Source organism: Microcebus murinus, chromosome 8 (genome assembly GCF_040939455.1).
Source record: "Microcebus murinus isolate Inina chromosome 8, M.murinus_Inina_mat1.0, whole genome shotgun sequence".
Taxonomy (NCBI): Eukaryota; Metazoa; Chordata; class Mammalia; order Primates; family Cheirogaleidae; genus Microcebus; species Microcebus murinus.
In genome coordinates, this window is record NC_134111.1 from 66,120,944 (window position 1) to 66,135,797 (window position 14,854).

The 14,854-nt window shown below is 35.8% G+C and overlaps 1 protein-coding gene across 6 annotated transcripts in view; it reads right to left on the minus strand.

The window, feature by feature from the left end:
• STAT4 (signal transducer and activator of transcription 4) overlaps positions 1 to 14,854 on the minus strand; it is a 116,136-nt gene that overhangs the window by 37,668 nt on the left and 63,614 nt on the right. For 4 of the 6 annotated variants that reach the window (XM_076005763.1, XM_012776925.3, XM_012776922.3 and 1 more), the window contains 2 exons: positions 223 to 321; positions 90 to 143 (listed from right to left, as the gene is read on the minus strand). In XM_076005763.1, coding sequence (XP_075861878.1) covers positions 90 to 143; positions 223 to 321 — 153 coding nt within the window. The remainder of the gene's footprint in view (positions 1 to 89; positions 144 to 222; positions 322 to 14,854) is intronic. The other 2 variants (XM_012776923.3, XM_012776927.2) reach the window with 1 other exon arrangement.

Genomic DNA, 14,854 nt, shown 5'->3' on the forward strand with positions numbered 1-14,854 from the left:
GAACAAGCTCAGCCTGTGAGATAAACAGACTGGTGGTTATCTCAGTGTGGAGGCAGACAAAAAGAAGTACTCAAAGATAATCCCAGGACCTTGATTGCCAGTGCCTGGAAGGATAGCGGCACCACTGACATAGGTAGAAGAAGCTGGAAAAAGATAAAAATTTCTGTTTCAGAAAAATTGAGTTCAAGGTGATAACAAGATCACAAGTTTAGAAAATATTACCTGGACAGGCATGTTGGCTGCAGCCAGTATTCTCCTCTCCTCCCTTAAACAATTTGAAATAACCACAGCTACATGCATTGGATTTCCATGAAATTTTCCCTGAAAAAAAGTGAGCAAAAATAAGTAACATAAACATTACATACATGCATCATAAAAAAAAAATCACTGCTTAAATATCAATAATTATCTACCCCCAAAATATGTGAAATTATTTGGGATTTGTTCCAAGAATCTGTTCTATTATAAAGCTACAGAAACTCAGACTGTGAACATAGATGCCTAAAGAGAGCATATTTCTCTCTTTGTCCTCAAGAATCACTTTAACAATTAAAAATCATTCTTGAGCACCTCTTTAGGAAAGACCCTGAACACATACTCAGGAGGGTCAGTTTGCTTTAGGCTTAGGGCAGGTATTAAATATAAGAGTAACTTGCCTATAAGTTGTCAGGAAGCAGGTGGTCCCAGCTGTTCATTTGTTAGCTCTGCATCATGGTATGCTTTGTTTTGGTCCCTATTTGGTGCTGCTCATGTCAACTAGCTCATAACTGTATTAATATATTAGAGTGCAACAACACCACACATTTCATCAATAATATTTTTATGATGTCTAAGCATAAACATCTTTTTTAACCATGGTGACTGGTACAGATATTGAACACTGGCAGCCCATGAGCCTAATTCAGCCACCAGGCACCGCTGTGTATATTAAATCCTGGAATCCCCAGGGTTGCCACAGTGCACACCAGTGAGTATCCCAAGCACTCATTTACCTTACCTGCAAGGCCTCTGTGGGTATCTCAGTTTTCTAACCTTGATTTGCAGGAGTAATTTGAACACCACCATCATTTTAGTTAATAGTGGTAAATTTCTTTGTTACTGGATTTTTTCCTAAGGCAGGATTAATAGGAAGCACAGTAGACAAATGCACTTATTCAGTTTCCTTCTGCCCTCCTCTCTTAAGGTGGTGCTAATAACCATGAAATGGACAAAAGGTCAAGAGCATTAAAAATGAAATAATAATCCACAAAATGAAAAATTAACTACTAATCAAAAGTAGAAATGAGTGGTAAGCCAACAGATCTTTCCAGGGGAAAAACGAAGTTATTGGTTGTAACCAATAACCAATTGGTTCCATTTTTATGGCTTTGACTGCTGCCAAAATTTTATTAGATGATGCATCTTAATTAAAACACTTCTATTTGTAAAACCAGGGTAGACACCAACTATCTGGATTGCTCCAGATATTCTTACTCTTACATATTCTACAGTCTTCAAAAATTTTTTCCCCTTTAAATCAGAAATCTCCAAAAGAAAACACAAAATTGAATTAACTGAAACTTAAAAGGTAAAAAAAATGAAAATTATCCTACTATTAAGCAGGGATATCAAATTTCTGATTTCTGCATGCTAACAATTTCAAAGTCTCTTAAGTTAGAACTTTCTCCTGCTGTTAATTTTCCCATTTATTGATTTTTTTTATAACTTGCATTTCACTCCCAAGGAAAAGTTTTATTTTCTCATTTTGCATTCAATCTATTTAAAAATTGTTCCATTGTTAAAAATAAAGGGCTCCTTCTATGAATAATTTGGAAGCTCTATTATTAATGTAAACTTGAAAACTTTTCCCATCCAAGATCAAGAGTTCTTCTAAGAACCCAAGAATTATCATTATTTGTCTTTGTTTCTCTCAGTTACCAGAGTATTTCCATGTTGATCATTCAGATACTACCTTGCAACATTTCTCAGTTCTGTTGTACACTTTTTCATTTTCCTTTTTACCTGTACTTTCTTTTACCTTCCTTTTCAGATTCAGTTTCCCCTTGTAAGGTTAAATTACTCATTTTTTCTCCTTTGTTAAGAGCCAGGAATCACCACTGTTTTCACCTAGGATATCTTTTCACTTTTCTTTTGCATTTTTCCTAACTTAGTTGCTCACTTAAACATATGAGACAAAAACATATTATGGAAAATTTATCACTATAGTTTCAATACCAAATAGTACTTTATTTTCCTAAGTATCAAAGATGTACTCATGTTCGACTTCCAGTAGTTTCCAAGTATATGGACTTTAAAACAAGAGCAACAAAACAAACCCCTGAGTGTGTGTTGGTGGAAGTATGAAGGAAGACAATGCCAGAGAAAGAGAAGCTGCCCATTTTCTATTGTGTGTCAGTCTCTCTCATGCACATTTACTGCAAATACTTTTTTTCCTCTGGCTTGTTCTTTTCCCCTATCTTCTAGTGTCAATGAGCAGAAGTTATTAATTTTAATAAAGTCCTTTAATAATCTTTTCCTTTATGGTTGTTCTTTTTATGACTTGATCAAGAAATCCTTCCTTAAGCTGCATAGAGATTTTTTTTCCCTATATTATCTTTTTAGTCTGGGTGTTTTTGCCATTAATTATAATTTACTTGGAGCTTTTTACTAATAAGAGGTTCCTTTCACTTTTTTACATATGGATACCCAGTTCCGACAGCAGCTACTGAATATTCCGTTCTTTCACCACCACTCTGCTGGGCCAATGTGTCACAAATCAAGTGTCCATATGTAAGTGGTCTTGTTTCTAGACTTCATTTCATTTTATGAGTCTATCTCTGCTTCATCAACAGATTATTTTTATTACTAGAGCTTTGTAATAAGTCTTGAAGTCAAGTAGAATAGGTTTCCTTTGCATTTCCATATAAATTTTAGAATCAGCTTGTCAAGTCACACACACACGCACACAGACACACAGACACACACATACACATTTTGGTTGAGAATTTGAATGGCACTAAATCTTTAGATAGATAAATTTAGGGAAATTTTGCATCTTTATAATTGTGCTCTAATCCATTTATTTAGGTCTTCTTTAATGTCTATTTAAATTATAATATTCCACATAGGGATCTTATATATCTTTGGTTAGGCTTATTTCTATGTAGTTTGTATTTTTTAATACTAGAACAAATATCTTTCTTTCCTAATTGTTTTTTGCTAATATATAGAAATATAATTGATATTTGTATACTGATTTTGAATCCAGCAACCTTGTTAAACCCTTATTGATCCTAATAGTGTATCTATAACATCTCTTATCAATTCTAAAATTTTATCTTTAGATTCATTCGGATTTTTTGCACACACAAATCACATCTTGCACAAACATTAATAGAATTTTTCTCCTTTTTGGCTATTTAATTTCTATCAGGATTTTGCTTTTGTCCTAGGACTTTAGAATTTAGGAATGTATCTGTTAATTCTCAAATATAGGAATTTTCTATTTATCTCTCTCTCTCTTTTTTTTTTTTTACTCATTTCTAGGATAATTTAGTGATCTCTTTAAATTGTTGAGACTTAGTCTGTGGTCTAGCATATGAATATTTTGTAAATGTTTCATGTGTGCTTGTAAAGAATGTATATTCTGAGGTTGTTGGCTGTAGATGTTTTATACAGGTTCATTATACCATAGTTTATGTTTTGTTCAAATTTCTGTATCCTTGCTGATTTTTTTTTGCCTGACCCATGTTATCAGTTATTGAAAGAGGTATGTTAAAATCTACTGCGTGAATTTTTCTCCTTGTGGTTCTGTCATACACATTTAGACTTTTTATATTTACTGGTGAGCAAAATCTTTCATTACTATAAGCTGGCTTTTATCTCTGGTAACGCTTTTTGCCTTTAAATAAAAATATAAACTATACTAATAATGCTTTTCATCACTTAGATTCTTATTGAAAGAACTCTTGATTTATTTCAACATAAATATAGATATTTAATCATATCAGTATCGTGCATATATAAATGTACATAAATGTACATAAAATGTACATAAAATAAATTGGCTAATGTCTTCCTAAAATTTTGTATTTATTTGACTTAAACTTTTCTGAATCTCTTTTAAGCTCAGATTCATTGACATACATATTTTTCCATAAAATAATGTCCTTTGGGCCATCAAGAATGTTAGTAGTACCTCATTATTAATAGTTAATAGTCCCTCAACTATTATCTTCATTCTGTAAGTTCTGATGCTGCCACTTTCCTGATCTTACCAGAATTTCTCAGTACATGATTTTGAGACAAGAACCAGAACATTTCTTTTGCAAATGGTCCTTAAATGGTTTGTTGACAGAAACATTAAGAGACTGTAATGGTCTGGTTATATTGTCATGATTAACAACCACATCAACCACGTGATTAACAACCACATGATTAACAACCACATCACTCTACTTATAGGTGAGATTATTATTTAACTCTTTAGATAGATGCCCACGTAATCTTCCAGAATAAGAATGTATGGTGGATTCCCCCAATGTCTATTCCAGAAGACTTCTAATCAGTTTTGCATCAGCTCAGCCACCATCCATCTACCCTTGTGGTTCACTCCTAACAGTACCTTTGAAGAAATTCTTATGCTGAAACACTGTTTTACAGTTTAAAATTAAATATGGTGGCAACTTCAGCAATCAGCAGCTTGACATAAGATCACAGTGATATGCTGCTTTGTATAACCTGCATTCATAATCCTGATCTGCTTAAAGATCCCTTTGCATTGACAGTGTAATTTTAAGTCTTGCCAAGGAAAACTAATCCCCTACCCTCTTGCATTACTTCTTTGATTAAGCACATATTTTCATTTTTCCTTGATGGCATGCTGGAAGTATTTTTTGTTCAATCAGCAGGATGTTTCTGAAAAACTGATGTTGTACATCTTAATGACAATACTGTGCAATGCATGATTCATTTACTCCAGGCTCTTACTATACTAAGATTTCTTTAATCTATTATGAGAGATTTGGCAACTTTTCTTGCCACTGTTGTTTTGTGTATGATAGGCAATCTACTTTGCATGCATTTCAGTAATAAAATATGACTTTATCTTCTTGTGGGTGTCTTCCTTTCTTACATCCGGTAAAGCACTTTATTGTTGCTTTTCAAGAAAATATGAAATTTAGGATCATCCAACCAGTGACAAATATTTGCTTAACAAATATAAAATTTGTACCCTGCTTATTTGTTCCCATCCCATTCTGCATACATGACAACTATTTGTTTCAATCCTAAATCAGAGTGTTATATTTTGATGACATTTTAAATAGCAATTAAACTCAACATGTGTTGTATCAATAGCGCACATAATTCAACTGAAGTGACAACAACATGAATAGCTATGACCCAGTTTCATATCACAAGCAATGACAACAATGCTGTGATTGCCACAAGGCATCAGCAATTAAGAGGTGTTATCGATTGTAAGATGCAATATGATTTCAGAGATGTTAAAGTGTGGGGAAAAGATATCTTAGAATATGCTCTTTTATTCCTTTTTGCTACTTTATGCTAAACTTCTTGGTTTTACTTCAGATTCCCTTTCTACTGCCACTCCATCTAATTTCTAAATTTGACTTGTCATTAAAGAGTAACTTGTCATTCATTTGCTCTTTTTCTTCCAAATGTTCTAAGGAGGACCAGAGTCAGAGGCAACCAACGATGAGAGAAGACCTGCTCAAAATAATCTCCTCCATTCAGGTGACACAGAGCCTGAGATTTCACAAGTAGACATTCAGTCCATTGAGTCTTTTCCACAGTAATCCTCTTTAATATGTAAACACACCTGAAAGAATTAACATTAAATTTAACTAATTCCCTCTGTGTTGTGAAGGATTTATCAGGTGGTGTCCTCTGGCTGCCATGACCTGGCAACTGCAGGATGAGAGTAATGGGTCCTGGGTCAGATAAAGAGAGAAGTTTCTGGAGGTTCCTGAAAGAGGACGACATTAGGGATCAAAGGGGATGTAGGATTCTGAAGAAACACACACCTCACAGCTGTACTAGCTTGGGTTCCGCCAGAAACTGACCCTGAGACAAGGATTCCAGTGGGAGTTGACTCCCCCAAAAAACTACTAGGGGAGTGGGCAAGTGAGACAAGGAAGAAAAGGCAGCCGGTACAGGGTGTGCTATCAAGCCATTTGCTATGATGGGCTGAGAATTCTGGATGTCAGCATAGAACATGTGACTTAGAGTTATCTACTCAAGAACTTAGGGAACTGGAGTATTTTTATATCATCTCTTGTCCTCTATCATAGATTAAAAAAAAAAAAAAGATGGGCTGCTGGGAGTTGGAATTCTACTTGATTGAACTAAAACAATAAGGCCAAGAGGATATGGGCAGGACACTCCCACCTCTGCTATGCCTGCCCTTCTCCTAACCTCAATTTGAGGAATTTTTTACTTCTCATTTTTTTAACTATCTGCAATTATACTGTATTCAAATGTTGACTAGGATATGAAGCTTTTATCTCTACAAAGTAAAATGTGTTCTGTTTTTTTTTTTTAATTATAAATCTGCAATCTACTGCATACTTCTGGTTGCCAGCTAGATTTCTCCCCTTTTATCATAACAATGACTGCCGTTAAGTAATTTTTATCCTTGTCCAATGTCAAGCACATTGGCCAGTTTCTACAAAATAGCATGATCTCAACTTCAGTTTCTTATTATTTCCTTCTCTTTATTCTGAGCATATAATTCTTCTTAATGGTGTCTACCTTATCCTTTCTTGCCAGAGTCATAAGTATATGTCTACAGTGAAAAAAAGTAAACCTACTAAATTAAAGAAGAGCTAACCTACTTAAGTATTTTTAATATAGAATGGTTAGTCTATAACTTTAAAAAGTGATTGTCTTTCATAATAAAATCTCTCAGCATACTCCATAGAGAGGAACTTCCTCAACTTGATAAAGAACATCTATAAAAAAAACCCGACAGGTAATATACTTAATCATGAAAAACTAGATGCTTTTCTGCTAAGGCCAAGAACAAAGCTAGGATAAAGCTATGATGCTATTCAGCATCATGTTGGAAGTAATACCTAATGCAATAAGGCAAGAAAAGGAAAAAAGGCGTACAAATTGAGATGAAAGTAATAAAATTTCTTTTGTTCATAGATGAAGTGATTGTCTATGTAGAAAATCCCAAAGAATACACACACAAAGAAAACCCTTCAGGAACTAATAAGCCATTATAGCAAGGTTACAGGATACAAGGTTGATATACAAATATATGTAATATATACAATACCACTTAGCACAAAAATGAAATAGGCATAAGTTTAACAATATATATAAGATCTATTTGAGGAACATTACAAAACTCTAATGAAAAAAAACCAAAGAGGAACTAAATAAGGCCGAGTACAGTAGCTCATGCCTGTAATACTAGCACTTTGGAGGCTTACACAGGAGGATCACTTGAGGCCAGGAATTTGAAATCAGACTAGACAACATAACAAGATTCCATTTCTACAAAAAATTTAAAAATTAGCCAGGCATGGTGGTGCACACCTGTAGACTCCGCTACTTGGGAGGCTGAGGGAGGAGGTCACTTGAGCCCAGGAGTCAAAGGTTGCAGTAAGCTATGATCATGCCACTCAACTCCAGCCTGGGTGACAGAATGAGACCCCCATCTCTTAAAAAGTAAAAAAGAAAAAAAAAGAAAGAAAGAAATTTCATGCTCAATTTGTACAGGAATCAATGGATAGGAAGACTCAATATTGTGAAGATGTCAATTCTTCCCAACTAATCTATGGATTCAATGAAATCTCAATCATAATCCTAGCAAGGTTTTTTGTGGATATTGACAAATTAATTTTAAAGTTTATATGGAGAGGTTTTCTACATACAAAATCATATCATCAGCAAAGCCTGACCTCTTCTGCCCCCATTGGGGTGCTTTGATTTCCTTCTTTTGTCTGATTGCTCTGGCTAGGACTTCCAGAACTATGTTGAATAGAAGCGGTGATAGAGGGCAACCTTGTCTGGTTCCAATCCTAAGCAGGGATGCTTTCAATTTTTCCCCATTCAGTATGATATTGGCTGTGGGCTTGTCATATATGGCTATGATATGATCTTGTATCTAGAAAATCCCAAAGATCTGGCCATGATACTATTGGAATTGATAAGCAAATTTAGCAAAGTCTCAGGTTACAAAACCAATGTACACAAATCAGTAGCATTCCTATATGTCAACGAGAGTCAAACTGAGATCCAAATCAAAGACTCAATACCCTTCACAATAGCAACAAAGAAAATAAAATACCTAGGAATATATTCAACTAAGGAGGTGAAAGACCTCTACCGGGAGAACTAGAAACACTGAGGAAGGAAATAGAGGATGTAAAGAGGTGGAAAACCATACCATGCTCATGGGTTAGCAGAACCAACATTGTTAAAATGTCTATACTACAGATCTACAGATTCAATGCAATCTCTGTTAAAATGCCAACATCATTTTTTGCAGATCTAAAAAAAAAAAATTCTACACTTTTTATGGAACCAGAGAAGACCCTGTATAGTAAAAGCAACCTTAGGCAAAAAGAACAAATTGGGAGGCATCACTTTACCAGACTTCAAGCTACACTATAAGGCCATAGTAACCACAACAGCATGGTATTGGCACAAGAACAGAGACATAGACCAATGGAACAGAACTGAGAACCCAGATCTAAAACCATCCTCATATAGCTATTTAATCTTTGACAAAGCAGACAAAAACATACACTGGGGAAAAGAATCCTTATTCAATAAATGGTGCTGGGAAAATTGGACAGCCACATGTAGAAGACCAAAAGAGGATCTGCACCTCTCACCTCTCACAAAAACTCACGATGGATAACAGACTTAAACCTAAGGCATGAAACTATAAGAACTCTTGAAGAAACTGTTGGAAAAATTCTTATAGACATTGGCCTAGGGAAAGAATTTATGAACAAAACCCCAAAGGCAATCACAGCAACAATAAAAATAAATAAATGGGACCTGATCAAATTAAAAAGCTCCTGCACAGCCAAGGAAACTATCACAAGAGCAAACAGACAACCTACAGAATGGGAGAAAATATTCACATGACACACATTTAATAAAGGGCTAACTAGAATCTATATAGAACTCAGGAAAATAACAAGAAAAAAAATCAAACAACTCATTAAAAAGTGGGCCAAGGACATGAACAGAAACTTTTCAAAGGAAGACAGACTAATGGCCAACAAACATATGAAAAAATGCTCAACATCTTAATAATCAGGGAAATGCAAATCAAAACCACAGTGAGATATCACCTGACTCCAGTGAAAATGGCCTGTATCAAAGAGTCCTCAAAAAATAATGTTGGCATGGATGCAGAGAGATAGGAACACTCATACACTGCTGGTGAGACTGCAAACTAGTATAGCCTCTGTGGAAAGTAACATGGAGATACCTCAAAGAGCTAAAAGTAGAACTACCATTTGATCCAGCAATCCCATTCCTGGGCATCTGCCCAAAGGGAAAAAATACATTCTATAAAAAAAGACATCTGCACTAGAATGTTTATAGCAGCACAATTCACAAAATTGCAAAGATTCAGGTGCCCATGAATACATGAGTGGATTAATAAATGTGATATATGTATACCATAGAGTTCTACTCAGCCACAAAAACAATGGTGATCTAGCACCTCTTGTATTATCCTGGATAGAGCTGGAGCCTATCCTATTAAGTATCACAAGAATGGAAAAACAAGCACCACATGTACTCACCATCAAATTGGCATTAACTGATCAATACTAATGTGCACATTTAGTAGTAACATTCACTGGGTGTCGGGCAGGTAGGAAAGGGGAGGAGGAATGGGTACTATTCACACCTAATGGGTGCAGTGTGCACCATCTGGGGAATGGACACGTTTGAAGCTCTGACTCGGGTGGGGCAAAGGCAATATATGTAACCTAGACATTTGTACCCACATAATACACTGAAATAAAAAAAAAGTTTATATGGAGAGGCAAAAGACCCAGAATAGCCATAAAATTGAAGAAAAAAACAAAGTTGGAGGACTGACACTACTGACTTCAAGACTCTCTATAAAGCTACAAAAATCAAAACAGTGTGGTGTCAGCAAAAGAATAGACAAATAGATCAATGGAACAGAATAGAAAGTTCAGAAATAGACCCACATAAATACACTTAACTGATCTGTGACAAAGGGGCAAAGGCAGTACAATGGAGCAAAGATAGTCTTTTTGACAAACGGTGCAGGAGAAGCTGGATGTCCACAAGCAAAAGCGAATCTAGACGGATTCACAAAAATTAACTCAAAGTGGAACACAGACCTAAACGTAAAATCCAAAACTACAAAACTCCTAGAATATAACGTAGGAGAAAATCCAAATGACCTTGAGTTTGGGGATGACTTTTTAGACAGCACCAAAGGCACAGTCCATGAAAGAACAAATTGAGTAGGTGAACTTCATTAAGATTAAAATTTTCTGCTCTGTGAAAGACAGTGTTCAGGAGTAAAAAGTCAAACCACAAACTGGGAGAAAATATTTGCAAAAGATAGATCTGATAAAAGACTATTATGCAAAATATGAAAAGAACTTTTAAGACTCAACAAGAAGAAAACAAATATAAAAATGAGTCAATCATCTTGACAGACACCAAAGAAGACATACAGATGGCAAATAAGCATATGGAAAGATGCTCTAAATCATATGTCATCAGCAAAATGCAAATTAAAACAACAATGAGATACTACCATGCACCTATAAACACTGATCACCTAAATGTTGACAAGAATGTGGAGCAACAGGGACTCTCATTTGTTGCTAGTGAGAATGAAAAATGACACAGCCATTTCGGAAGATGATTTGGCAGTTTCTTATAAAACTAAACATACCTTTGCCACGTGATCCAGCAATCACATCCCTTTACCCAAAGGGGTTGAAAACTCATTTCTACACAACAACTTGCACTTGGGTGTTTACAGCAGCTTTATTCACAATTCAAAACTTTGGAAGCAAGCAAGATATCCTTCCATATGTGAATAGAGAAATAAACTTTGGGACATACAGATGATAGAATATTATTCAGCACTAAAAAGAAACGAGTTATCAAGCCATGAAAAGACATGGATAAAACTTAAATGCATACTGCTAAGTGAAAGAAGCCAATCTGAAAAGGCTACAGGCTACTGCATGATCCCAACTATATAACATTCTAGAAAAGTCAAAACTATGGATACAGTAAAAAGATCAGTGGTTTCCAGGGGTTAGAGGGGAGTGAGGGAGTGAGGGATAAATAGGTGGAGCACAGAAGACTTTTAGGGCAATGAAACTATTCTGTACAATAATATTATGATGGGGACATGACATTATGCATTTGTTAAAACCCATAGAACCGTGTAACACAAAGAGTGAACCCTAGTGTAAATTATGGACTTTAGTTAATGATAATATTGATTCATCAGTTGTAACAAACATACCACAGTAATGTATGATGTAGGGGAAACTTCTGGAGTGGAGCTAAGGGGGTATATGAGAACTCTGTACTTTCCACTCAAATTTTCTGTAACCCTAAGACTGCTCTAAAAAAGAATTTTTAAAAAAATTTTTTAAAATTGTCCTACTGCTGTTACAGTTCTTACATGCTCTCCTTTTGCTATTCTGCTTGCCAGAAATGAATGAATTCAAATTAATGAGCTTGCTTGCCTCCCGCACTAGAAGTTAGCTGTAAATTTTCTCATCACTACAAAGGTTTTCTTAATACAAGAGAAGTAAGGTATAGATTCTCAATGGACATAAATAATTAATGCCCTATTATTTATGCTAATAGTACATTCATCTTAAACTAGGTAAAAATTAGTTGCAGGTATAGATAGCTTGTCTTACACTTTGTTTTTCAAAGAAACTCCTTCTTAAAGGCATCAAGTATGTCTTCGGTAAGTTCTGAGTACATTTCCTACATAAATATTCTATGCCTGTGAAGACTTGATGCTTCGAGACAATTGCTCTGAAAGGCAGCCAGAGAGCCCTCTTACAAAGTCAGGCTGGCCGGGCGCGGTGGCTCACGCCTGTAATCCTAGCACTCTGGGAGGCCGAGGCAGGCGGATTGCTCAAGGTCGGGAGTTCGAAACCAGCCTGAGCGAGACCCTGTCTCTACTAAAAATAGAAAGAAATTAATTGACCAACTAAAAGTATATATACAAAAAAAAAAATTAGCCGGGCATGGTGGCGTGTGCCTGTAGTCCCAGCTACTCGGGAGGCTGAGGCAGGAGGATCGCTTGAGCCCAGGAGTTTGAGGTTGCTGTGAGCTAGGCTGACGCCACGGCACTCACTCTAGCCTGGGCAACAAAAGTGAGACTCTGTCTCAAAAAAATAAATAAAAAATAAATAAATAATAATAATAATAAAAAAAACAAAGTCAGGGACTTGGTTCTGCATGACCTTAGGTAAGTCACTTCTTAACCTTCATTGCTTTAATTATTCTATTTGTCAGGATAATAAGACTGGTCATTCATCACAGAGCATGTCAGACAACTGAGAGCTTTGTATCTTGTAAAACATTTATTTAATATAAATAGAGTTTTCTATGTTGCCTCACAGGAGAGTGTAAAGCTCATAAATGGTAAAATCAATAAAAACAGAAGCTAAACTTCTTCCTATTAATTTCACAGAAATCACCACAACTGATTATAAAAAAGTCAATGAAGTAAGACTGAGTTGTGTTCCAGGAAATAGATTTATGTGAATATAAAATAAATTCCAGAAAAAGGAAGACTATTGTATTTGGGGGTTTTCAAAACACACAAGACAGTGGGGACTTCCCTGGCATTTCTTCAGGACTAACTTGCACATGCACACAAATATACTGAAAGCTGCTCTGAATGAAAAATTAACTCACACAGGTTAACAATTAGCAATAATAATACAGTGCTTTCACCTGAATATAATTCACATCCTCTTTGGAAGAGAATTATTAACACTATGCTTTCTTTGCATAAAAAGACCTGGGAAGGAACACGTCAAGACGTCACCAATGATTATTTTTAGACAATGAGATTAGGGAAAACACTTTAACTTCAGTTTTTTGGTATTGTTAGATTTTTTTAAATTAAGCATGTGTTACTTTTATGATCAAAACTAAACAAGAAATGCTAAAGTACACACTTATATATTCCATATCAGGTCTTTCCCTTTGTTTGATTTACACAGGGGTTTTTGTAAAAGATGAATGCTAGCTTTGAAAATGTTAATCATTTGTGAAAAGACAGAATGTAAAAAGACAGAAAAGAGAGTTGGAGTCCAGTCACCATTGTGACAACAAAAATTCAGTGCACACAGGGAATTCACATTATTGTAATTAAGAGTCAAATAAATTGCTTAATTCAAAAACGACAGGAAGTTAAATGAACCAATCAGTTAATGTAAAAAAAATGACAGGAAGAGAAAAAGGTAGATGTTAGCAAACTATACTTATTATTTATGTTTGAGTATACAAATAATAGAACCTGCCATGTACTGAGTACCTGTTATGCACAGGGTGCTTTACAGACTTTGTTTTTACACTGACAATAGCCTGCAAAGTATATATTGGGCAGCCCAGGGGTCATGTCATTTGTGAAAAGTCATAGAGCAAGGAAGTCAAGGAAAAAAACTCCTCAAATCCAGGTGTTTCTCTTTCTATAGTCTGTGACTTTCCAAATCACTACTTCCTTTGAAAAAATGATTCCTTCTTTATTTAACCAGACCCTGTGAGCCATAGCTGCATTTAATTTTATTTTCCCTGAAAATAAACTTTATAATATTTTATATGATAAATGTGTTTAGGGCTAACCATTATTTGTGAAACCTCAAGACAGCTGCAGTGGTTAAACAAACCAAAAGAAAATAACCATCATGTGTTTGATTATAAAATGATTAAGTCACTTTATAAGTCACTACAGCTTAGGCTGTAGTACCCTGACAGTTCTACTTGCTATGGGTAGAGGCCATGTGCAAGAGGTCTGTAGGTGTCCCTGCATGGTCTTGCTACACCAAGAATACAAGGCCCTGACCTTTTTTTTTTTTTTTTTTTTGAGACAGAGTCTCAATCTGTCACCCTGGCTAGGGGTGTCATCATATCTCACTGCAACCTCAAGCTCCTGGGCTCAAGAGATCCTCCTGCCTCAGCCTCCTGTGTAACTGGCACTACAGGCACGTGCCACCACACCCAACTAATTTTTCTATTTTTTGTAGAGACTGGGTCTCATTCTTGCTCAGGCCGGTCTCAAACTCCTGACCTCAAACAATCCTCCTGCCTCAGCCTCCCAGAGTGCTAGGATTACAGGAATGAGCCACAATGCCTGGCCCCTGACCATGCTTTACTGGTGCCATTTCTCAGAGTTATATTGGTAGCAAGCAACCTTGAACAGCAAGATAACAAATTCCTCCAGCCAAAGAGTGAGTTTGCTTCCTTGGTTATAAAAACAATGAATTCCTCAAGTTCAGTGTTCCTCTCCTGTAATGTAACCCACTGAGTGTGCGAACATCCATGATGGGCCCACTGTGTCACCTTCATCTGTTGGACTTGGGGCACATGGAGAACCAGTGCAAATGGACACAAAGCTCTTACTGCTTTTGCCTTGAATAATAAAGGGGTTTTTGTCTTTGATCTAGAAGTCTCACGTCTTTTTCTAGCACCTCTGAAACAATAACAAGCTGTGTTAACTTGCAAAAAGTATAAAATCCTAAACCCTGCACAATTCTTGATAGTTGCTTGTGTTGTAACACTTATCACATAGCATTTCCACTTTTTATGTCTATATCTGATTTCCCATGTAGACTCAGCATCTTTC